We start from the raw sequence: 26,626 nt of genomic DNA, 5'->3' as shown, positions 1-26,626 counted from the left end.
TTACGGCAGATAGGCAAACTATAGTTTGCAACGGGTCGGGTCGGCCCGTATTATCCATCGATCGATCGTAACGAAAGTCTGCATGGAGCGGGGACAGACATGACACCGCTGCGTGCACGCCTTTAGCGGAGAAGAAGATGGAGTTGGTGAAGAGCAAACTTGCAGCAGGTGAATTCACCGTCGCTACAGGAGTGGGAAAATCAGAGGTCTGGAAAGTGTTTGGAGTGGTGCTGGATTCTGATGGAAATTCCACAGGTTATGTGCAATGCTCAAAATGCAAGGTGCTGTTAAAATATGACAGCAAAAAAACAGGGAGCCTGAGCCGCCATACAGTAAGCTGTGGGCATTCGGCCACCGCCACGACGCAGCAGCAGCAGCCAATGACGAAGTTCATGGCCCAAAATAGAACAGTAAGTTTTCCCATTCATATCATGTTTCTATTGTGGAAAATATCGTTTCACTAGGTTTTTACGTGGGTTAGGCCACTGCACAGAAGTGCCGTAACGACCCACAGCCCGTCAGTCTCCATAGGATAACATGGGAAAACTCGACCCCCGGCGTCGGGCCGGGTTCGGGTAGATAATTCATATTGATGTGTCGGGTTACATCGTGCTCGGGCTTTGAAAGCCACGGGCCGGGTCGGGTCGGGTTTCAGGCCCGTTGAGAACTCTAAAGCAAACATTCACCTGGGAGCAGCAGCAGGAACTACCAATCAGAAGCCTTGCCTTTGTTCAGATTAAAAATCTTCTTTGTGGATTACCACCTTCTCTTGTCAGGACTTTAGTTCTGAATGTTCTGTGGGGAGCACATGTTTGAAGAACCATTGAAACTGCTTTATAATTTGTTGGGATTGCTTTAACGGGGGACGGATCTCCCGACGTTCAAGACAAACATGGCATCAATTGCGAGTTGATGGACAGAACAAAATGCAGTCTGTTTGAAAGTAGAAACATGTTTATTCTGTTATACTGAACATATTTGTTTTGTTTAAAGTTAAGATCCACAAAGTAGCTTTGCACCAGCTCTGGGTATTTATGTAAACATCTGAAGAAGCAATATATCATTTCAGTTTGATGTGAAGTCGAGCTTTACACTCGTCTGTATTTCATTGTTCTGCATTTCATTAAAGGTCAGATGTTAACTTTTCTCATGCTTTTCATGTTCTTGCTACACAGATATTTTAGAAGAAAATGTGTGTTTGGTTACGAGGGAAAGTTGACCCTTATCATCTACCCCAAAGACCCAGAAATGTTTAACGCAGTCTGAAAAAGGTTTGGAGTTGTTCCCTGTACTTCCCAGACAGCTGTATGATGCTCATCACTGAAGCTGAAAGTTAAGGCTGTTCCAACACTAAAAGGGCACGAGGCTCAACTTCAAGCTGTGAAACTCTTTCAAATGTCTGTTGTGTTTGAATCAGATGTGTGAACGGATTTTAGTCCAAACGTCATTGATGCACTGAGGGAAAAGGCAGCTAAGCAGGCTAACGGTACTTTGAATTGAACCGTTTAACACGAGAAAACTGAACTGATCTGTTTGTTGCTTCTACAACTGCTCAGTTACTCACACAATCAGGTACTGAGCAGATTTACCAAACAGACATTCTGCTGTAATCTCAGATGCTCTCAGTCGCGCTGCTCACGTTGTTTTAGTCCACCACTCTTCTTCTTCTTCTTCTACTGCCCCGACGGCTACACAACTTACCCAGAACACCTGGTGGCAGAGTGTGCACACGACACCCTTATACTTTATTGGATTGTATCTACAAACTCAAACGCTGATCATTTAAACCTGCTTCAGGCTGTTTCTGTTCCCTTTAGTTTTAAGCTGACTGTGTTTGGCGTACCCTGAGTATTTCAGTGGAAAATGTTCAGCACAGACTTGGAGTTGTATTGTTACTACATATTGCTATTATGTCCTTAAGAGTTTCTTAGAAAGCGCTTTCTGTCGCTCACAGTGGGAGGATTAATGAGTATTCTTGAGTTGAATTCAACTGAGCTCATTTACAAAACTGATTTTGTTTGATTCATTTAAATGTTGATTATAACTTCAGCATAAAATCACATTCACCTAGTTAATGATAAAGTTTCCCGTCTCATGGCCTCCCCGTCCCAACGAGATGCTGTAAGGTGTGGTTGAGGTGCAGCTTTGACCTTTCTTTGAGGCAGAAACTGAACTGTTTTACCTTCTGTCAGTGTGAGGTCCCAGCCTGGAGCCCTGAGGCGCCCCTGAGTGTGAGAGTCTTTCCCCTCGCCATCCTGGAAACATGCCTAAAGTTTCTGAAGGATAGGTGGAGGCTCTAAGTTATGGGGAAATGTCTTCATTTGTAACATTCAGTCACAAAACAAAAGAAACTCCTTAAGGCTAAAATAACTTTAATGATTACAAATCAGTGGAGGTCTGCTCGGGGCCCAAATGCTAATTACTCCTTTCAACAGCTAGCCTGATAAACCAGCCTAAATGGATTGGATGTCTAATTTAGTCTGGCACCGATCAATGGATACAACGGAACATTGTTGATGAGCACAACCCGTTGTCTTTCAAACCGCGTCTGTGCCTATAGGCCAACGCTCTGACCAATCAGCGCAACTGACTGTGACGTAGTAAGCGCGACAGAAAGCTTTGGTGGGAGGGGACTCTTCCAAAACTGATGCCAAGCACAGATTCTATAATAGGACAGATACGCCACTCACGGTGCATTTCCGGTTTCCAACGAGGCGATTTTGGTTGCAGTTCCACCCTCTTTCCACGTGGGGCGCCCAATTTTGGAGACCAGAATGAATGGAGTCCTATGGAGCTATACGCCCTTTCGTGCCCTTATCTCAAGATATAATTTTTTCTCTAGTAATTCGAATGTTGTTTTCGAAAGAGGGTGTTTAGAAAATACCCATGGCTGAGTTTTAGATTTTTAGAGCCACTCATTTGCTTAAAAAAAGGATTTGAAGTGTATATGACGTCATACATAGCTGGTCGACCAGCTGTCATTAGCACAATGCTAGCGCGTTGTGGACAACAAGAAGCCAACCAGTAAGAAATCAAAGGGATATATGTACTCGTTCAGTTGATTTTTTACTTGAAACCCATGTTGAGCTCTCAGAAACTACATTCAAATCTGAGCGCTCTTGAGGAGACTTAGGTGAAACTGACCATTTGTAGCATCTAGCTCCATTGGGCCCCATTCATTCTGGTCTCCACCGACGCTCCCAGTGGAATTCTGGTGGAACTGCAGCCAAAAAGCCGGTACAATGGGGCTTAATAGAGAGTGGCAAGGCTGTTCGTTATAATGGCTGTGTGCCAAGGCTGAATCAAACGAGCACTGTTCCATTGCCGCCGCCATCTTTCTTGTTGTGCTTTCGCTTGTCTATGTTCGCTTCCACTGCCCAACGTCGCACTGCTCTGTCGTCACTCCCTCAGAACCCTCTGGCCCGCCCGCGTTGATTCAAAACACATCTCTGCGTTGTGATTGGTTTAGTTGCCATCTGCCAGATTCAGGGCAGTATTTTCAAAATGACAAGTGGATCGAGGCCAGACCCAACCGCAGGCAAAACATTTTGCCGTCCAGCAGTTGGCGCTGGTTTTCCAGGCTATTCAACAGCGGCATTCCTCATCAACTGTGACAAACGGGCATTTGTAAAGTCATTAATAAAAATGTAGGAGGATCTCCGGGTGAGAAGGAGCAGGAACCACGAGCGCACAAAGACAAAAGGTGATGGAACAGAGCTGATGACCTCCAGGTGAACTCTGAGGGATGGCAGAGAAGATTAGCGTAGAACAGCATAGCATAGCATAAAAGGGCATATAGCATAGCATTGAAGAGGAGCGTAAGGTCCAGGTGGAAGGAAAAGGTATATAGAAAAATACCTCAATGTAAGATTAAGTATTGAAACCATAACGTAAGTAAAAAAAAAAACGTATGAAAAAAGGTGAACATTTATGAGACCCTGTGAACAATGGAACCCTATTATCCCAATAGTGTAGTTTCCAGTGAACTAACTCAGTTAATCCACCAGTGTACAAAGTAATAATAACCCTGTAAAAGTGAATTACCTGTACTCAAAATACGCTGACCTCAGGGTTAGAGCTCTGGTCTTGTGACTTTAGGCTCAGGGTAAGTGGAAGGGAAAGGTATAAAAAAGAAAAGTATGATGGTATAATTTAGGGTAAACAAGTTTTTGGGAAAAATGATTAAAACTTCATTTTTCCAATCGTGGCATGGAGGGAGGAGGAGGGGGGGGGGCTTAGGGTTAGGTTTGGAGTGTTTACTCAGTGGTCTCCCTCTGCCGTGGAGTTTGTTGTAGAGACTGGTCATGCTGCATGTATTAACTCTTTAGAAGTAACTCAGGAGGACAGGTTTCTGAAGAGCTGCGGAGGTTTGTTCAGGCTGAATGCTCAGGACACCCTCAGGTCTTCTAGCTGCTGGTTGGAAGCTGACATCCATATCATCCTCATCCATGTTGGTCTCAGGAGTGCTGCTTTTATGCCACACTGAACTCATTTTTCAGTAATGTTCTCCAAAAGTGAAGGCAAAACACTGTTTTCATCAGTGTTAAAGATAGAAATGTCACAAACCTTTGTCGTTTTAATACAAAACCTTTTTAAGGGATTATAATAAGTGAAGTTAGTGGAATAGGAGCTGGCTGGATGAAAATTATTGAGGGGAATGTTCCACTTTGACCTGATGGTGGTAGCATTGGCTCAATGTCAGGGCTATTTGCTACGTTAATGACTTTTCCCTCAGCTTTAAGTCACTCATGTCACATAAATGTGATATTTGTGAATTCCCATGCAAGTCAGCAGCCCCTTTCAGGGTTAGAGTTATTTATTTTCCATTAATCTGACTTCATAAAACAGGTATATCATGCCTGAGTGAGCACAACACAAAAACCATGCAATAATAATCTTACACAGTAAGACTGTAATATTTTTGCTTTCCAGCTATTACCTGGAAATAGATCTACTTTTCACACATTATCTGTTATTGGGGAAAATCACACTTCTCTGGTAAAGTTTAAGGCTGAAGAGGGGGCTCTGATTGGTTACTGAACCTTTCAGGAGGAGAAATGTCTTCAGGTCATGGAACCGTGGACCAGATCTTTACCCTCACATAGTTACTGTAGGGATCATGGGAGTTTAACCATCCAGGGTTAGGGTTGTGTTACATGTGTTTTCTGGACTCTGGACCCCCAGGGAGTCTGTGGGGGGTGCCGCAGAAGCAGGGTTGGGGAGTAACGGATTACATGTAGCGGCGTTACGGTAAAAGGATACAAAATAAAAGTAACTGTAATCCGTTACAGTACAAGCAAAAACGATGTACTCAGATTACAGTTACATGCAGTGAGAATGGGGGTTACTTAACAGGATTACAATTTGTGCGAGGTTGCAGTGACAGAAGTACAGAGCGGCAGGGTCGGACTGGGGAAAAAAAAAAATCGGTCCTGGCAATTTTCCCCGGGACCAGCCCCCCCTCAGTATTAATTAGTATCTCCAATCTAATTAAATAAAAATAAAAAAAACGAGCACAGACCGCTCATACAGTCAATGGCACGCACCCATAGAAAAAATACACACTCACACACACAACCTGACTATCGACTGCTAACAACCATGATCAGTAACCAGTGGTGTAGTCTACGTTGAACGCATGTATACGGCGTATACCCACCTCTTTTTTTGGGGGATTTCCGTATACCCATCTAAAATGCTCAGTATACCCACCTAAAATTCGTTTTTCAATATTTAGAATAGCACAGCCACGTTTCATCAACTACCACTTTTCATGGAAGCCTTGTTATAATTTAACAATACAACGACAACACTTCATAATTGCATTCATTCGGAAATTGCGGCAGTCAGTCAATCTCCAACCAATCAGACGCGTTTTTTATGTCTCGCTGTCAGCCAAAACAAAAATCTATCATGGGATACGTACATAGGTGCTTAGTGGCTAAGGAAAGGACTTTGTAAAGTCGAGGCTTCTACGAAAAGTCATTGTACATCTGGAATGGGCTGATACGATATGTTCTCCATGTTCTCACCATTCTGATCGGATTATGGAATTATCATCTCATCATCTCAACCCGAGAGTTTGCATTTCCAGGGCACTCTTTTCCATGGCTGTTGACAGGTATGGTAGTGATTTATTAACACGTTGTCTAACTTTCGTGAACATATTGTAATGACTTCACGGAGGCTCTGAGACCGGCGGTTGCCGAACGGCTCTTTATTAAGTTATTACAAGCAGTACAATCACAGAACACGGGTGACTCTCAGTCCTGCTCCGCAACCAGCCCCAGGAGAACACCAAACCTGCACACAGACTGGCCCACGCCCACTCCTCTCCCCCAATCACCAGCCCACACCTGAGTGACATGACCTGCGGTCCAGTGATTGACAGGGAGAGGAGGAAACAAGCCAGTCCGTGTGCTTTTACCTTAATTCTGGGTCGTTACAATATATTATTATGATGATGATGATCATTATTATTTGAAAAGCCTCAATGCGTGATGAAAACATGCCAGTGAATTTCGCTAGTTAGCCGACCGCGAGCTGCCGGTTAAACAAAGCAGCAGCGTTCCAGGTTTTTAGTTGGGGATGACGAGGATCATGGCCAGGCGCAAGGGACAGCAAGACCGTAGGAACTTTTTTAATAAGGTTGCCCGACCTGACGTTTCCGAAAGTAAGTTAAGTTGAGTCAAAAACATAATTCACGCTTTTTATGAGACTAGTATTGCTACCAAGTTACCCTTCTAGGTTGTTTAATTTGTGGACACAACACGGCAATAACACAGGCTAGTCATGCTGTAGTCTAGCTTTTGTTCTTCTCTCAATACTAGCAAGCTAGCTACTCTGATCCACGTTTGCTTACTTAGTTTAAAATTATAGACATTTGTTTATCTGGGATTCTTCTTTGGGAATAACTCCTAATCGCCATACCTGTCTGTATATGGTCTACATGATGATATGTACAGTGGCTGTCTGGATTAAGTAATTTATCTATCATAAACTAAACTTTATTTACTAGTTAGAACCATGCTATCTCCATGGTATGCTTGGATGGGGAGATTTATCTGTACTTAGGCAATGGTAATTAAATTATCTACTACACTGTTACTGCGATATAATGTCAGATGCAAAAACCTTTAGTGCATGTGACAATTTACAATACAGGCTATATTTCTATAGGCCTACATTTAAAAATCAGTTCATTTCATTTTGTTTGGGCTTGACTTGCTGTAGGCCTACTTGATAGTAACATTTTTGATTGTCATAGATGAAAATGCTTAAAGATGAAACTTTACATTGGCCTATTTTTTGTCATAGTTTTTAGAGGGCTTTTCATCTTAACTGTGTTATGTCATAGTATTGTAGTACTATGGTACTTATTACTTTTCAATGACTATTACAGCTCGCCACTGGAGGTACGGCGTGCATGCATTAAGGGGCTACTATTGGTTCCGAGGGGTCCCGAGTCCCGACCCCTAGTTTGGTACCACGGGCCAATGACTGGCCAACTATACAGTATACCCACCTCAAAAAGGTAGACTACACCACTGTCAGTAACCTACACAAACCCAGACACATAATGGCTCGGTGGCCAGCAATCGGATAAACCATTGAAGTGAATCAATCCTATGAAAGAATGAAAACAAGTGAATGAAACCTGCACTCACCCATTATGAAGTTAACTCTGCCAGCCCCATACTCTTGCCCCTGCTCAGCCAACTCCTTGACGTCGGGTATGGTTGGTAACGTTACGGTGGCTAGCATTAGCAACGAGGCTGCTAGGCTTGCTAAATTGGTAAGCATTAAGCATCAAGGCTACTGAAGAAAGCTAGTCTTTTTAGCTACGTTATATTATCATCTTTCTTCTTGGCTATAAGTTAACCTTTGTTTACGGCCACTGGCCCAAACCTGACGCGCTAGCTGTCAAATCACCTGGAAGTTTTCACCGGAAGTACTGGCACACACACACAAGCAAGGGTGTGCAAAGAAAAATAAAATGTGATGTAAAAGTCTTACTTTGGTTATTTATTACTAAAGTAGAGCACTTCATTGTCATTGCACATGTATTAATGAAATGCAGTTTGGCATCTTATCAAGTGTAACATGTGCAGATTGTATAGCTGCAGTATTTAGAGATAAAATGCAGTTATTTACAGCTAGTGTAAGGAAAGATGGTTAATAGATATGTGCAGAATAGATCAATTACCTAGGGAAATGCATGTATGTGCAGAGAATGTATAATGTAGTTATGGCAGTACAATGAAAAGAAAAATATCATGGTATAAATAAATGTGATAAATACAGATGGAATCATGCAGATAATATACAGATTATCCTATACCATAAATAGGTAAAAGTAATCCAAAAGTAATCCAAAAGTAATTAGTTACATTACTTTTTTAAGTAATCCAAAAAGTTACACTACAATTACATTTTAAACAACGTAACTTGTAACTGTAACGGATTACATTTTTACAGTAACTTAACCAACACTGCGCAGAAGTCACTTTTACAGGATATCCAGTCACTGAACAACGCAGTCAGAGCTGTGTCTGCATTCTGGTTGGGAAGTGGTTCTGGTTTACGGTGACTCCACCAGTTCTGCCCCTCGTCTCCGACCCTGTTTGTGGTTTACATGGACAGGATCTGGATGTGTAGTCGGGGGGAGGAGGCATCTGCTTTGGGAACTTCAGGGTTCCATCTGGTTCTGTTGACCTTCAGCTGCTCTGGAGAGGAGAGACGATCCGGCTCGAGGCTTCAAAAACATCTTCCACTTAAGGTTAAGCAGCCACAGCGATAATTGGCATGTGGTCATCACGTGTGTCTTTCTTAAAAGAGTATCGACATCAGATGTGTTATGGAGGTGAGGGGTGGCTGTCCCTATGCAGAGAGTCAGAAGACAGAGCCTGAAATAACCACCTTTCCATGTGGACTTTTATTCCTAAACCCGACGAAGCAGTAAGTGAAAACATCCATCCATCCATCCATCCATCCATCCATCCATCCATCATCTATCCATCCATCTTTACATCCATCCATCATTCATCCATCCATCCATTATCTATCCATCCATCTATACATCCATCCATCCATCATCTAACCCTCCCTCCATCCACCCTTCCATCCATCCATCAGGCAGTGAAGACGGTGGGAAAGGTTTGTTTGTGTAATTCTGTTTTCTGCCACCAGAGGGAGTCTCACCGGCCCGCTGCCCCTGAATGCCAGCAGGCAGGCTGAGGGGCACCATCAGAGGGGTGGAGCCAGGAAACCACGTGATGACACCATGATGTGTGTGTGTTCCAGGTGTTCTGAGCTAAAGCTGCTCAGTGTGTGTCAGCAGCTCCTGAAACATCACCGTCATGTCTCACTTTGGGCTGAAATTAACTTCAGCAGCAGCAGAGGAGGCTCTGACCATGGACTGCTTCATGCTGACTGCAAAGGCTCATGGGGACTTTCCCTTTGGATCCAAGTCATTAGATTATCAGTGTTGTCATCATTACTTTAGGTTCAGTTTGGCCTTTAATTTAAAGCACTTCTGTGGCCACCAACAGTTTCCTGAGGGAGGTTCCTGTGGATGAAGCTGTGCTGTTTTCCTCTTGTGGCAGAAAAGTGACAAAAACAACCTTCAACCCTGAGAAAAACCAGCTGCAGTCTTTTGCTGTTTGGCCTCACAGCTCATAGAAAGATAGAAAAACATGATATCTGACACGACTTTCCTCTCAGGGAGGGAACGTTCCCTGTTCCATGCTGAGTAACATGGAAATAAATACACAACACAGAGAGTTAAAAGTACAATCATTTATTGGCAAAACAACAACAAAATGCAGAAATAATGAGTAAATTTGAACATTTACAGGAACAGTTATTCTTATTTTAACACTGATGCAGCAACAAGCCTAAAAACCCTGAAAAAGTCTTTAAAACAGCCTTCAGTTATTTTATAAACCTCATCTTTAGCTTGAGGTGAACTGATGGTTGGATGAAGTCTGAGGTCATCAGTGTGTTCATCACATGATCACAGTAACATGATGACATCATCAGACTGAGACAGAGGAGGAGGAGCCTGACGGCTTCTATCTGTCTCAGGTTACAGAAACACTCAGACAGGTTTCACTCATTCCTCTTTCAGAGCTTTAATGAGGAAACATGGATGCTGCTGGAGGCTTTCAGGTTAAATAACCAACAAACACTTTAACTTGTACAGTTCATGCTGTGTGCAGAAGAGCAGAAGCTGCACACCATGAATAAAACATTCTCAGTGACTTCAGGACAGAAACAAGCAGCTGATATGAACTGAGAGATGATTCTTCTTCCTGTGTTCACATATCAGAGCTCTCTGCACCAGCAGCCCTGCAAACTAAGCGCTAAACATGGCTGCTTTAATGTAGCCACCATCACTCTGTCCCAAACACTATGGAGCCTGAACTCGGGGGTATTACATTAACAACGTAATCTAAAGCCTGGTTTATAGTCGGTAAGGCAAGACACAACGCAAGACGCAAGACAAAACGCAAGCCCTTGCGCGGTTGCAAGCCCCCCCTTGCGTGTGTCACCTCAATTTTCTAAACTTCACGCAAGACCCGAGCAGAGCTATAGAGTAGCCACTAGCATGGCCCTATTCCAGCCACGGGATTGGTTCAGCGCGGCGCAACTCTCGTTCTCATTGGCTGTTCGTGTTGTCTGTCAAAAGATGGACGAATGGAATGGATGGCGGCGTGTTGATCTTCTGGTTTCATCCCCTAATAAAAGACCGCTGTTTTCAAACGCCAAGGTAGAAAGCGAAGAAGAAGAAGAAGCATGAATCCCATATATATAATATATTATGTCTATGATGAATCCACTTGAAGAGAGACTTGCCGAAGAGGTCCTGGCAGTGAATTTCCTTTCATTGAAAAGACCCGCTACTCCACCTACTGTCCTGGCGGTGAATCGCCACGCAGCACACGCAAGCGCCGGCAAAGCTAAATGAAGCATAAACGTCTCGAGCCATTAACACAAGCGCAAGACCCAAGCGCAAGGGCAGTTAAAAGAAGTATGACTCAGCCTTAACACTTCAGTCTGAGTAGTTAACACTTCAGTCTGAGTAGTAAAGTCTGAACTTCCATCAGCTGCTGAACAAAGTGAATAAAACACAGACAGAAGCTGATTCTAACACTGAGAGCAACACGTAACGGATGGAAAACTGGAGAATGAGCGGACAGGACTGTCAGGGAACACTGCAGCAACACATGATGGAGAGTCAGATCCTGCTGAGAAACAGACAGATGAATCACAGCATCTGGGCTGGATTAAAGCTTCTTCATCTGTAGCTCAACACAGTCCTGCTGCTGAGGTCCTGAGGACCATGGAGACTGAAGTTCAGCTGCTTCACAGGAACACCCAGGACATGTTCTACATGTTCTACATGTTCTATATGTTCTACATGTTCAACATGTTGAACGTGTTCTACATGTTCTACAGGTTCTACATGTTCAACATGTTCAACATGTTCTACATGTTCTACAGGTTCTACAGGTTCAACATGTTCTGCATGTTCTACATGTTGAACATGTTCTACAGGTTCTACAGGTTCAACATGTTCTACATGTTCTGCATGTTCTACATGTTCAACATGTTCAACATGTTCTAATTGTTCTACATGTTCAACATGTTGAACATGTTCTACATGTTCTACATGTTCAACATGTTTGTTACATGCCAGGCATGTATGTGTGAGTGTGTGCGTTGTGTCTGTGTCTTTCCCCCCTCCCCTGTGTCTTTTAGGTGCTTACAGCAGAAATGCTGTACACCTGTGCAAGCAGGCTCGGCTGCTCATTGGCTCTCTACCTCCCCAGCTGGCCTATGGTGACAAGGGAGAGACCTTAAAATGGAGGACATCCCAGACCTTTGGCCTTTTTTTTTGGTTTTTGCTTGTGCTTGCTGTCCTCGTCTGGCTAAGTAGTGTCTCTGACTCTTAATTTGGACTGTGTGTGGTGGGAGGTTTTGGGTCTAGGTAAGTTGGGGTACCCTTTACATTTGTTCATGCACGTAGGTGAAAATTGTTATCTCACTAGGTTTATTGGTTGTGCCATTCCTGTAATGTTTTGAAATGTTCTTTTGCTAGAGAAGCCAGTTAGCCATTTTGTTTGCACTTTATTTTCTTCAGAGGTAGTTTAGGTAGGCCTCCTTTTGTTATATTAATTTAATTTGTTTTGGCACAATCTCTTTATCCCATCCTCCCCCACTTCAGTGTGTCTTTTTGTTTTAATAAACTGCGTTGCTCACTTTCACTAAGACTTGTTTGATTTCATTGGTTGTCGTGTTATTGTCTGCTGACTGGGTCACTAAGTGGACGTAACAATGTTCTACATGTTCAACATGTTCAACATGTTGTTTTGTTGACACTCCTGACTGTATGTTCCCTTCAGGTGTATGACAGAGTGGCCGGAGAGGGAGTGCTTCCCCTGGACAGGAGGTTACAGAGGCTGAGGTCCCACTGCGGCCCCGTGGCGGGCTCCATCTTTGCCTTTGTGGCTGTGCTGGACTTTCTCTTCCTGCTGCTCCTGCAGTGGCTGGCGCCAGATCGGGTCATGGACGCTGTCATGGACGCCGCCGTGGACGCCACCGGCCTACGCGGACTGTGGAGGCAGGAAAACAGCAACGCGAAGGGTGCAGCAGACAGAACAGAAACCTCCTAACAGTGATCACCTCTTTACCTCTGCCTCACTTGCAGCCACTTGGACGGCATCTGTATGGTGTCAGCACACATTTTGAGCACAGCCGCTGAATGCTAAACGTGCTCACGGTGCTCACCCACGATTGTTTACATTGACTTAACAAAAGGGACCTGTGTTACAGCAATAAATCTGAAGCACGCCTTGAGAATCGATAAGCACTTTCTCATGTTTAACATTGGACACGTTTGCACTGAACATAGAGTAAATGGGTTGGTTGATTGCACTCGCTTGCAATCTGTGAGTTTTCCAGATGATCGTGTCGCTTCCAAGCAACTTGGTCTGCAAAATAAATTGAACCTGCTGATTTAAAAATTTTTTCTGACAAGTTGCTTTTGTTGTTTCGTTTCCCAGAGATCGATCAGAAACAGACGTAGACCGTATCAGAGAATCGGAGAAAGGGCTTTTCGGGATGAACGAGTGACAAACAAAACAATCCTTAGAAAGTGTAAATGTCTTGTCCTGTGTGCAGTAAACCTTGTTTTTCCAGTTCACTTAAGGAGAGCAAAAACTAAGAAGCACTGGTGTGTGTTTAACATTTGGAGTTCCCTATTGATCCTAGGTGTTGTTTTCAGATAATGCTCTTCTACACCCAAATGCCAACGATTTGCAAAAAACTCAAGCTTGTGCCCGTTTCTCTGTTCACGCACACACAAGAAAAATGTCCTTGGTTCAAGAGGTGTCAGCTCAGGACCGTTACAGCCAGCATTGTTACGCAGACACTGTAGTCTTTATCAATGCACTAGGACGAGTATGGGGGGAGGGGTAATGTGGGGGAGGTGACCAAGGACCCAGATAAGGGTTGGAGGAAGGCGACTTCAGGTTTGTGTATCCTGAGTGAGCTGGAGTCCCTGAACAGTTGTGGAGGATTTTGCTATTGTTTGAATTTCACGATGGCTGTTTGTCCGTGTTGTGTTGTGCAGCCCACGAACGCGGGTCTGGCGTACAACTGGCTGATGGAGGGTGAGTTTTTACTCTTTGTGTTTATGGTTATTTATCTCTGCTGATATTAGAGAAACCAAAATGCAACTGGGTTACGTGCATGATGTCTTTCTACGAAGAGAGTCTGGAAATGTGGGTAATATTCAGTGAATTGAGGTGTGGGATGATGCTGAGCAACTAGAAGTACAAGAGTTGTCATGAGTTTAGCGTAACATTGCAGCGGGACGAGGCAGGATTTGTGGGCCACGGTGGTGTTTCTGTGTGCTGTCTGCATGTGCTCGCTTTCCTGTTCTGCCTTTGTTTTAGACCACTGGTGGGAAAGGACTCCTTTCCACGAAGCGGCATCCCAGGGAAGATTCCTGGAACTCGGGACTCTTCTCGCTCAGGTTAACTCAAGACGTGGCCTTTCATTTGTTTTTATATCAACTCCATGTGACCAAATGAAACCCTGACAGTCTTGTAACACCCTCATCTCCTCTGCAGGGCTTCCCTGTGGACCCACTCACCATCGACAGAGTCTCTCCTCTACACGAGGCCTGTCTCGGCGGTCATTTCGCATGTGCCAAATTTCTGTTGGACAACGGTGCAAATGTAAGAATGCCTCGATTCGAGTTCAATCTTTTAAGTTTTAACCGAAGAGACTAATTCAGAATTTGTACCTGAGATCCTTGTCCATACTAGGAGATGTTAAGGGGGACAGGAGTGTGGATATACTATACTGATATTTTTGAATCGTTGTTGAAATAAGCCAAATTGTCAGTTTAACTTATTCGACCGAGAGCGCAATGATTAATTGTGAGATTTAAAGATTTATCCCTCTGCATGTTGCTTGCCCAGTCTTTCTCAAGCACATATACAGTAACTACTGTATAACAATTCGTCATCATTATGCAAACAAGCTTTAAAGATGTAAAAAGAACAAGCTGAGTTGTCACCTCCACTGAAACATTTTATAAGAAATATATATAACTGACAATGTGTGCCAAGGCTGAATTTGGGGGAGTAACAACAGTCTTTGCATTATTTAGCAAAACAACCTTCTGATTCTCTCTGAGCATCATGTGGCTGGAACCTCCCTTCCTGAAGCTCAAACTTCTCAAAGTTTTAGTAGCTCAATCTGTTTATAGGTCTTAGAGCTTAGGGAGCCATGTGAGTGTGTGTGTGTGTGTGTGTGTGGGGAGGGTGTGTCTTGATGAATAAACAGCTATTATACTCCATTCTCAGGCAAATGAAGTAACGAAAGATGGCGCCACACCTCTCTATAACTCCTGCAGGAGCAGGAGTGCTGATTGCGTCAGGCTCCTCTTAGAGCACGGCGCCTCCGTCCACAACATCCACCCCCTGGCTTCACCCATCCATGAAGCTGCAATAAACGGTGTGTGCGCGCGCGAAAACGTCCAGAGTGTTAAAACGCGAAATGTCCCAGCACAGGTTGTGATGCCGTGTTGTTTCGTCACCAGGTCACAGAGAGTGTCTGGAGGCGCTGCTGCTGTCCAGCGGAGCTCCTATTGACATGGAGCTTCCAGAGATGGGGACGGCGCTGTATTCTGCCTGCCAGGCCCAGGCTGCAGCCAGTGTAGAGGTGCTGCTACGTTCAGGTAATGAGTAGGAACAAAAGGACAGGAGGAGGAGGACGCTTCTTTTATTTTGCCAGCATGTCTTTCACAAAAATGGTGATTTCACCGCTGCGTTCAATCAATCTTAAGGAACAGACACACACTAGGAGGAGCCCGCAGAGGCACGTGTTGCAGTTGCCCTGCAGCCCAGAAAGTGAACAGACACAACTAACTTCATTAGCATAACAGAGAGGCTAGTTTCAAGTGGGGGGTTACATTGGGATTTAGATCCTGTGAGACCAGACATAAATAACAAAGCGTGTGTGGTACAAATGAAGTATGGTGGCCGTAACCATAGTGACAGATTAAAAAAATGAAGATGAAAAGAACATTGAAGCGAGACTTTATGGTACAAATCCAAAGTTAGTCCCACATCTTAACCTTTTTTTTCTGTTGTCATCATGTTTCACACAAATGGAAAACAGGCGAAGGCACAGAATCCTTTCAACTGGTGTGTTGATATTGAGGAAACAGTCCTTCACAGGACTCGAGTTAATGTCACAATCTATACTTTATTTGTTTATAATAGCACAGTGACTGTTGTGAAACACGTTCACAACAGAAAAAAAAAAATATCATCTTTTCAGTTACAGAAATAGTTTTTTTTTTTTTTTTTTTTTTTTTTTCTTGTTAGTCCATAAAATTGACCAAAAAAAACATAGAAAAGTAATCATGTTTAGGAAAGTAAAACCATCACTTTTAGCTAGCCAGCTGGCTGTATAACATGCTTCTAACAAATTTAAAAAGCAGCTGCTTCCCACATGGCAGTTTACTTTTTTCTCTTTGTACTCACTTATTTCATTCATTTCATATTTGCTGACGCTATCCCGGAGTTCTCAGCAGGAGCAAAAGTGCGACTGCTGCTGCTTCACACACGAGAGCTCAGACTGGACCATTAGCACACACCGCAGGAAGCTCTGATCCGGTGTGACATTGTCCATCAACCAGGGCATCGGCCAGCTCAATACTTTACTTATGTTGCTGTTGAGGGAAAATTCAGACGTTTCTGAGTGTTTTGCAGCTGCAGCTTTTGTTCCGGCCGCTGGCTGGGGGATTTTTATCCATCCACCGTCTAACCTTTCTTTGCCCCCCACTTTCCCTTTCCACAGAGACAGAAAGCAGTCTTTCACACTTTGACACTTCACAGGAGCCCATTACTCCTGCACAAGTCTCGCTGCTCATCTAACTTGCAGAACTAACAGATGTGGCTGCAAACCATTTGACATTACTAAATGCTCTTCTCCATGTTTTGCTTATATTTTCCTAAGTCACTAGTATTCATTTCCCAGCCTTAGCGGCGTGCAATTCGTGAGGAAACGTGTGGTTTTTGGTGTCTAGGGTCAAAATGTCTTCATTTAGCTGTTTTTGCATACATACAGGGGCAGATGTTCACGCTGGAAATTGGCTGGAAAGTCCTTTACATGCTGCAGTTCGGCGTGGAAGGTCGAATGTGGTGGAACTTCTGCTCGACTTCGGGGCCGATAGGTGGCGCAGGAACGCTCAGGGATGGACTCCTCTGGACCTGTCGTTGCCAAACAGCGCAGTTAGAGTCACACTGCAGAAAAGAGGTGTGTCGTACAAAGTAACTACATCCACACACTCATCAGGCACCAAAACCTTTTTCCTAGTTGTTCTACTTTAACTATGAACGAATTCTTTTTTTTTTTTTTTTTTTTTTTGTTACTTCTGTTTCCTCTCCTTGGCGCAGGTCTCTGCTCTCTGTTTCAGCTGTGTCGTCTCTCTATTCGCCGAAGTCTCGGGAGGAGTCGTCTGCACAAAGCCTCCAGCCTTAACCTCCCAAACAGCCTCACGGATCGCCTTCTCTACCGATGAGACATCTGCTTTTGAGGCGTGACATTTTTCTTTGTTACGGACTTACATGTCCACATTCAGAGGATAGGATTTAGTTTTCAATCTGTAATTTCAATAATACTTTTGCTTTTAACATTATAGCATCGAGCATTTAAGTGTTCCTCAAAGGCGCAGCTCGAATAACGTCTCACGGTTTGTGTTTTTTGTAGTTTACCTAAAGCTTTTTTGTCCAATAGCCGTGAATTTTGCTTCATTTCAAAATGCATTTGAAGGAGGATGTAAAGAGTTCCACGGTTCATTGTTTTTGTTTTTTTCCATCGGTGATGCGGTCGCATAAAACCCCTTGTAGCTCCACAGGGAGCTGTGTTAATGTCACTTGAATCAGTGTCTGTTGGGGCTGAGGAAGACCTGACTTGAAATGGAAAGAAATGAGAAATCTGTGTTAGGTGTGAGTTTATTAGATCTTTGCAGCTGTCGGGCCAAGTTGTGACGTCAGAAATGTCGGCGTTAGATACGTGATACTCCTTTAATAACCTTAAGGCAGCATTTTGTTTGTTGCAGCGGCTTGTCTCACAAAACACCTTTGAACGGATATTGTAGAACGTCTATGTGATGTTTTATATGTGCGAGTTTTTGTCTTTTTCGGTCATGTCCTGTCACTTATTTAGTGTCCCAGCCAAAAGTTTGGATATCCCCACTCATTCAAAACAAATGGCCTTTTTTTTCTTTGTTGTTTTATCCTCATGACTTCTGTTTGTAGTAATGTCCCCAAACCTGTATTAAATACCGATGTGATTTGCAGTTTGCTCCCAGATTATCGTCATTTTTTTCAGCCACCTCCATTTCTTGTTCTAAAAGTCGTTTTGGATTGTTTTCAATGACTTGCTTTCTAGCAATCCTCTCGTGTCTGTACTTTGTTCCTCTCTACCACACTGATTCAGATTCAGAAAACTTTATTTATCCCATCAGTGGGCAATTAGGTTTGCAGTCCCAGTCTCCATCAATCAACATTAAATAGTATAAATAAGAAAAATAGATAGATAAAAACATACATCTTAACACACACATACAGTCAAACACCCTGTCCTGTCAGTGATGAACAGCGCTCAGTAAATCAAATTGTCAGTAATATACTCTATTCCTACAACCTTATTTAATAATCTAATGGTTGTAGGAATGAAGGATCCAGAATACCTTTTTGTTTTTGTCCTGACAGAATAATAGCGCCTCCCAGAGGGCATTGATGAAAATTCACCACCTAAAACATGATCAGGCTGACTGATGATACTTTCAGCCTTTTGGACTGCCTGTTTGTTAAACAGAGCACTCAGACTGTTTAGCTGTGTTCCAATAATCTTTGAAGTGTTAACAATGCTGCTGAGACTGTTCTTGTCTTTGACTGATAGGCTATTGAACCAACATAAAAAAAAGTTAAAAGACTGATAAAAGTTACGTAAAATGGTTTTAGAGACACTGAAGGAGTTAAGCTTCCTCAGCAGATGAATTCTCTGTTGTCCCTTTTTGACAATTGTCTCAGTGTTTACATGAAACTTGAGCTCACTGTCAAATATTGTACCTAAGTACTTGTAAGAATCAACGATTTCCACATCCCCCCCACTTGCTATTGGTTCTGCCTGTGGCAACAGAATTGACCCAAAGTGTTTCCCATCCAGGGCAGTGAAAACCATTCATATCAGTAGTATCTAAACAGGTATGTACATGTATTTCCCCATAACTTTTTTTCAAATTTTGATACTATTACCACAAAGTGACCTTTTACCCATTTGTTACAAAAAAAAAATTGCATACTCATTACTATTTCCACAATAAGATTAAAAAATATCCAAAAGACCATTTTTCCATTGCTGTTTTTCTAAGTGGGGACACTAAAGTTGTCTGGTGGAATGAAAGACAAATGTCAAAGGTGAGCAGAAAGGCTTAGAAAGGCTTTACTTTTCCAGTGTGAGTCAGGTACAGAAAGATATAGTTTTGATTGCAGGGAAAATGTGTTGATAATAATTCAAAGTGGGGGTAATTCATAATACCCTGAAATCTAACCAAGAAGGGATTTAAAAGTTAAAACATAAGTCCCTCGTCTCACTGAGGAACCGGTGCAAATGAGCCACAACTGGACAGATGTGTGTATTAGTGGCTGAAAGTCTAGCTGCTGGTTACTGCGGCCCCGTTTACACGATAGGAAGACGCAGATATTTTCCTGCGGTTTCGCCTCTCATTTATACCAAAACCCCGTTTTTATCACAGAAAACGATTATTTCTAAAACCTCCGGCCAAAGTGGAGATTTCTGATAATGCCGGTTATGTGTTGCCGTGTCAACTGGGAGAAACGGCGTTTTAGGTTCTTAAACGTCACATTATGCGCCAGAAAATGCTTAACGTCATGCGAGCGCCTTATGTTTACAGTTTGTTTGGCTACTGACCAGGATTATCATGGATGATGTTAAAGTTCTACTAATTTTTACATTTGTGCAAACCATTCTGGCCTTATTGCATTTGCCACCCCAAACCTGCTCGCACAATTCAAAATAGAGGAGCACCACTCTTCCGTGGCCGCTCCTGCGTCCAGTATGCACTGACTGTCTATATTTCCCTCTTAATGCCTTCAATTTTGTTGTGATATTTGCTCGCGTTATCTCCTCCTTCACATGAGGAAAGTCCTCGATTCTGAGGATTTTGATTGGCTTGCATGGCTTTATTCCTTTCCCTACACTGCCGCCAATAGGTTTGGCATAGTTATTATGGCGGTTGACGGCGTATTTATGCGGGTTGATGTAAATGACAAGTTTTTTGAAAACGATGTTGTGTGCACGATGTTATTATTGAAAACGGAAGGGGGGGAAATATCTGTTTCTCTAAATACCTTGCTATGTGTAAATGTGGCCTGCGTTTCAACCGCAGGCTACGATTTAAATGAACAAATACTGATTGCGCGATTGTTGGTGCTGAGAAGTAGATTTGTTCTGTTTTCATCGTATTTTTGCTGGGCGTAATTTGGCTGCTGCAGTCAGGCTGTACCTGATTCTAGAATGCACAGGCCACGAGTGGAATTCAGAAAAACAAAAAACGTGACAGCCAATCTGAAATGAGGAGCTGTTAAGGTTATCAAGAAATGGTCGTGAGGTCAGGTTCCACTGCTATGGACAGCAGCATTGATTCAGTCAGGCAACCAGCAGCGATCAAAGATTCAAAATACATAAGTCCTCGCTTCAGGAGGATTATAGTTTTAGTAAGTGACACAATTAACAGAATTCCTTCTGTCTCATTTGATTTGTGTAGGGGTTGGGAGAATAAATGTTTTGAATAAAAAACAATCATATCGCATCATATCACCTATGCAAACAGATTATCTGAGGTTTTGTCATTTTAACTATACCAGGGATGTGACAGAGTTAATATCAAGTAGAAGAGAGAAACATAACAAACAACCAAAAAGACACTTCCAGGAAAACGGCCTCTGTGACGTGTTGCTCGAGGGGAATTAATTTCCAAATGTCACCCGGAAAGGTCACCTCTGCAGAGACGTGAAACATGGAGTTTGAGCCAATCTAAATTGAAGGGTCTCGGTTAAATGGGGAAAACGAACCGGAGCCTAAAAAAAAAATGTGTGAAAGAGAGACATACCCTGAATTTCATGCAGCTTATGTTCAGTTATTCGCTGTAATATTTTTAAAACAAAGAGTCAAGAGTCGGGCTGTTGTTCGCGTGGCGAAACCAGTTCGAAGTGGTTGCACATTCTTCACAGTGGGGTCACACCGAGGTTAGAAGAAGAGGGTCCAGCCACTTATTGCATTTCGTTTTTTTTTCGTTTGTAGCTCCATTTGGATATGCTGCTCTCCGCTTGAGGAAAGACTTCCTTCAGTGACAAATCAATTCAGCTGAAGGTTCATCTAGCTTTTCTCATGGCATCTTTACAGGTGTGGGCGCTTTGTTAAGAAACACCAAGGTATTCAATAGATTTTCAGTCACAATAGAAGAAAAAAAAGGTTTTGTAATTTGAACAGTATACACCGCTCAAAACAATAAAGGGAACACCTAAACAACACAATCTAGGCTAACTCCAAGTCAATCACACTTCTGTGAAATCAACCTGTCCAGTTAGGAAGCAACACTCATTGCGAATCAGTTTCACCTGCTGTTGTGCAAACGCAAATGCTCTTATCATGTCATATCACTGAGATTATATTCTATATTTATGAAATCAGTGGAAATATAAATTCACGATCAAGGTTGGTAATTGAAAAAAGAGGAAAGAAAAAGCCACAAAAGCGAAAGATGTTATTGCAGGCCGCTCACGTCAGCTTGCTTTCCAGCCTCCTGTCTTCAAATCTAAGTGGATCACAGTGAGTGTGACTCCATCGCTTTGATGTTGCGACTGCAAGGAAAAATGCGACGGAGCAATACCGTTTGCTTTCATAAAGGAAATGCTAAAGGAGATACTAAAAGAAGCACTGAAGCTCATTTCCTGAAAATTTAGTGGATCATTCAGCTCTTATCCCAGCTTCCAATCAGGAAATTAATCTCACAATATGGGACCCTCCCAAGCTAAAAAGGACTGTTCAACTGAACGTGGAGAGACTACTGATAACAGAGGCAAAGATGGAAGCAGGTTTACGTTTCTCAAGGAATGGCCTGAAGTGTAACACCGAAGAAAACCCTGGAGTGTTTTTAAGGAACGCTTCGAAAAGACTTGAAAACGTGCACTGTGGCTACCCATCCAGTCTGGTTGAGATTAAACATTTCTGCCAAGAAGAATGAGGAAAACTGTCAGAGAAAGATCCTTTCCCCAACAGACGAAAGACTGCCACTGGGGCCAAAAATTCTTTAAAGTTCCAGCATGTAACATCTGGGGTGATTCACTGGCAGAAATGTAATATAATGTGGTTTCCTTTGTTGTGTTTTTGTAGCCATAGACTGAGCGATAATTATGCAAGAATGTGACACTTCGCCCTCCTCCTCCTCCTCTTCCTCCTCAGTCCTCCAACAGGTTTCCCCTTCACGTTTCTACTGTAGCCCAGAAGGGACAACACTTTCTTCACAAAAACAAAATGTAAGAAAGATTGGAAAACTTTCTGAACTCACTGCTCATCAGTCTCGACCAAAACCGTGGACAGACTGACTTTCACTGACACTGCTTATCTTATTTCTAATCCAAGTCACCATTTTGTGTCTTTATAAGTCTTATTGTGTTTGGTAGTTGAGCAGATAAGCATAGAATGCATAGCCTACAATTATTCACTTTTGATGCCATTATCTCGAGATGACAACGTCTTAGTTTTAATAGGTGCGTTTATATGGACACGTTTAATCTGATTAAATGCACTTTTAAACCGATTACACGTGTAAAGAGATTAAATATGCGTCATGTAAACAGTCAAATAATCTCCTTAAATATAAACGGGTTAAATATTTATGTTTGGACCGTTCATATAATCCGATTGAAGGAGGAAATTCCCCATATAAACAGGCACACCTGGATAAACCGTTTATTAGAACATGTTTCATGTTACTGCGCAAGTGTAAGGGCGCGCGAGATAAAGTTAATAAAGACTGTGTAGTTCTAGTTAAATGGCAAATAACGGAAGATATCGAAGTTAAAATGACGGCGACGGTGAAGAAGAACAAAAATTGGTCGGGGGAGGAAACAGTGTTTTTATTGAAAACGTTGCAAGAGCAAAATATCATGTCAAAACTGGACGGGAGGAAGATGAGGAACTCGGAAATCTTTAATGATGTCCACACAGCCTTGAAAGAGGCAGGGTTTGACCGGTCCGTTGACCAGATTAAGTCAAGATGGAAAGCCCTGAAGGCCGCCTACTCCAATGCCAAAAGGCAAAATGGTAAAGGTAAAAGCGGATCAAGCCCGGCCAATTTCGCGTACCAGACGGAAATGGACGACATACTGGGAGGCAGACCCCTTTCGGACGTCAGCCATGGTGTCGATGTCGGATTTGAGGAGGAGAGAAATGTTACTAGTAAGTAGCCAAATATCTTTTTTCTATGTGTGTAGCACAGAGGCGGCGCTACAGGGTTGCTTGCAGTTGCTATAGCAACCCCAAGAAATTACTCAGCAACCCTAAAGCAACCCCAGACTTTTTGTCAAAACGACCCATTTAAAACAATAATCCACGCTTTGCTTGACATTTTAGTAAAACGGCATTGAACACGTCCAAATAAACCTCCGGCCGATTGGCATAAGAGACGGCATTTTCACAGCAATGAATGAGATGGACAGGTATGCCTGTCAGTGGTGCGTGTGTGCTTGCGTGCGCGGACTGGGGCTGTCCTGCCCCTTGGCCTTCTATGCAGTTTTTTTTAAAAGAAAAAAAAACAGAGCACCTCATTTTTTCATGTAACACAAAGCAAAGAAACAGCTCAGACATACTGCAACATTTGTTAAAACATCATCCTATCGGATTAAATTGCTGTAACATGTAAACTCGGAAGAAATTTAATCTCTTTATTTGTGGCTCATATATACAGTTCGGTCGAATTCTAATAAACCGATTACATGTAATCTCTTTAAACGAAACGTGTCCATATAAACGCACCTAATGATAATAAGAAGTTACATTTTCTTGTTTTCACTGTTTGTTTTGAGAACACAGCATACAGTAGACTGCTTACATAGGAAATAAAAAGATGTGTGCGTTTAGTGTTTTTATCGAGATCACGAGGGAATTTGGTGAGCTTGAAAATGAGCGTGTTTCTGTGTCAGCACCTAATCTCCCCGCTTTCGTGACAGTTGGGGAGGATCTGGAATGTTAAGTCAACACATGCGTGTGTAATTCTGTTGACTGCTCTAAGTCAAGTCAATTTTTGCGCTTCAGCGCAGACGGTGGCTAGCCTGGGCGAAAGCCGACTGTTGACTCTGTCAAACAGTCTGGGAAAACCCAAGAGGAATCCGTTTCCATGGAGGGCGGGACCTTACCCAGCAACTTAAATTCATTGGAGTAACGGAGTTCCCTTAACCAATCATAATGTTTAGAAATGACGTTGGTTATGCGCCGAGGTTCATGCTTACTCTCGCGAGGCTCTAGCTCGCGAATCACGCTTCCCACATCCGCTTTCATTATACCGGTACCATTTGATAAATCAAACTTTTCCCAAAGCCAGTTGGAAGGAGAGCTTCGACATCCTTGCCACTAACAATATTGAAGAGGCATTCCTCTTGCTCCCGTTTTAATTGTGTAATGCTCTTCAGAGTTGAGACAACTTCATGGATAGCTTCTAGCGTTCTTCCGTCGCCATGTTTATTTCCGCTGCGGTTGAACTACAATTATATGGACTACAATGGACTCCGCGCGTGAGTTCTGCGTCACCACTCGCAACTGTTTGCTGATTGGCAAAACACTGAGCGAACCGAGGTAGGGGGATTTGGCCAGACTATGTGCGGAAGTACGTAGGATGGCGTCGCCAGGCTAGACGGTGGCATCCGTGGGCAGAGAGTCTATCTAACTGAGCTGCACTTCAGCCAGTGGATGCCCCTCAGTTTTTCCCGCTGTTTTGCTGTGATGAGAAAACTAACTTAACTTGGCAGAACTAACAAAATATCTGAACCCGTCATCGTGGAAAATACATCATTAGCCCCATAGCGCCACAAAACGAGCTTCGGTATCTCGAAATAGATCTTTTTTTTTTTTTTCGAGAAAAAAAGGTCTTGGCATATAAAATGCCATAATATGAAAAATATATGGGGGCAAAAAGTATATACAAGTGTGGCTGGGCTCTGTTATGACAAAAATTAAAGCCAAATGCGGGAATTCACTTAAATGGTGTTTTATTGTGCTCATCTTCAAGGCTAAAAAAAAAAGAAGTGAAGCAGCAGTCCAAAAAAGAATTACAAAGGACATCCAGGCAGGTTAAAATAGTACCTTCAAAACTCAGACAGTCCATCACTTTCAGTATGACTTGTAGCGGTAGTGGTCAAAGAGCTGTGCTGTACCGTAGGATTTGCTACCGCAATCGGAAACGATGGGGCGGCTTGCCGAATTCGGCACCCCTGCCATCAGATGCACCCCCTCGCGGGAGCGAGCGCACACCACTTGTTTGTTCAGAAAGTGAAGCATTTCGCCTAAACAAACGCTGGAGAACATACTATTCTACGATTTAATTATTTATGAAGGAGATGGAAGAGAAGAACATCGGTTGCTTTCAGTCTTTAAAAGTCTAAAGAGTGTTCCGATGTTCTTCTCAACACAAAATCGCGTTATAGCGAGCGCTGTGAAAATATAAACCCCAGCCATAAGTACAAAATGAATGGACTTGATTTTTCAAAACAAGGTGAATATATTTGACTTGGGATCTCACAAGACTTAAATATGAATCCAGCTTTTGTTACAAGGTTCAAAAGTAAGTGCTTTTATTTGTGTTAACCTGTAGGCTATGTAGGTCGAAACAATAGCCTTCTGATCCTGAATATCACGATATGAAAATGTAATTTGATCTATGCCTGATAGACAAGTCATAGCATCTGTGTGTTTCTCACCATTAAAGGACATATTCTCATATTCAATAGCTACACTTGTTTTTAAGAAATTAAATATTTTTCTTGCTGCTTTATAAGATAAAATACAATAAACCAATCCCCCATCCACCACTAACATATCTGTTATCAGACCTATCAAACTCATACATATATTGGCACCAAATTCATAAAGTTAAAAGTACCTAATGCTGAGGTCAAAGAAACAAAATTGTGCAGATGGGGAGCATTTCATGGCAGGCCTTGTGTTCCCTCTCCTGTGATACAGCATGTACCCCCTGCTTAACTCTTACTGTAAAGCTGTCACATGCACTAAACTGACTCTGGTTCAACACACTAGTCTTTTTTTTTTTTTACTGTGAAAAGCATTTGATTCTGGGATTAACAGAAAAAAAAAATCAAAGGGGGTGCATATCACGGCAGGCCTGGTTTTCCACCTGCCGGAATAAGCACCCCCCCCCTTAACTTTTACTAGGAAGGTGGCACATGCATGAAAACGACTCCCCTCATCAGTATCAGTCCTTTGACTATAATCTGAAAAGGTAATTTATGCTGGGAGAAACAGAAAAACAATCATCCCACTAGGATATTGTAATTTTTACCTGGTGATAAATTCACCCCAACTCTTCTTTTGGGAAATGTGCACACAAAATCATTGGGAGCATATACATAATTTATTGTGATGAAAAACACTTTGAACACTGAACACCTTCACAATAAACATGTCACAATAGCTTTCTATGAAAACAAACCAAAATATCAATAATAAAAAACATTTTAACAATATAAAAACAAATAGAATAAATAACATGGGACAGCATTACTTACAAGCGGGACACAAGAACTCCTCATCCACTGGAGGCCAATCCACACAATTCTGGTGGTACCACCTCTGACACACGTCACAGCAAATCTGGGAAAATAGGCAGGTGTAGTGGTATGCACATTTTAGATTATAAAGTGTCCTAACAATAACTCTAAATGAATTGACTTATAATATCTTTAATATTCCTTCTTCTCACCAACATAATTGTTTAGTTCTG

General features: G+C 42.6%; 1 protein-coding gene across 1 annotated transcript; it reads left to right on the top strand.

Moving 5' to 3' along the window:
- Positions 1-137: 137 nt before the first annotated feature.
- LOC142368739 (ankyrin repeat and SOCS box protein 11-like) lies at positions 138-17,104 on the top strand. Its single transcript, XM_075450923.1, has 9 exons — positions 138-410; positions 12,408-12,648; positions 13,637-13,676; positions 13,876-14,041; positions 14,139-14,246; positions 14,880-15,030; positions 15,116-15,253; positions 16,651-16,839; positions 16,980-17,104. Exons 1-9 carry the CDS (start codon positions 138-140, stop codon positions 17,102-17,104), a joined length of 1,431 nt encoding a protein of 476 aa, XP_075307038.1.
- The last annotated feature ends 9,522 nt before the right edge of the window (positions 17,105-26,626 follow it).

Source organism: Odontesthes bonariensis, chromosome 19 (genome assembly GCF_027942865.1).
Source record: "Odontesthes bonariensis isolate fOdoBon6 chromosome 19, fOdoBon6.hap1, whole genome shotgun sequence".
In the NCBI taxonomy this organism is placed as follows: Eukaryota; Metazoa; Chordata; class Actinopteri; order Atheriniformes; family Atherinopsidae; genus Odontesthes; species Odontesthes bonariensis.
This window is presented reverse-complemented; position numbering and strand designations above follow the sequence as displayed.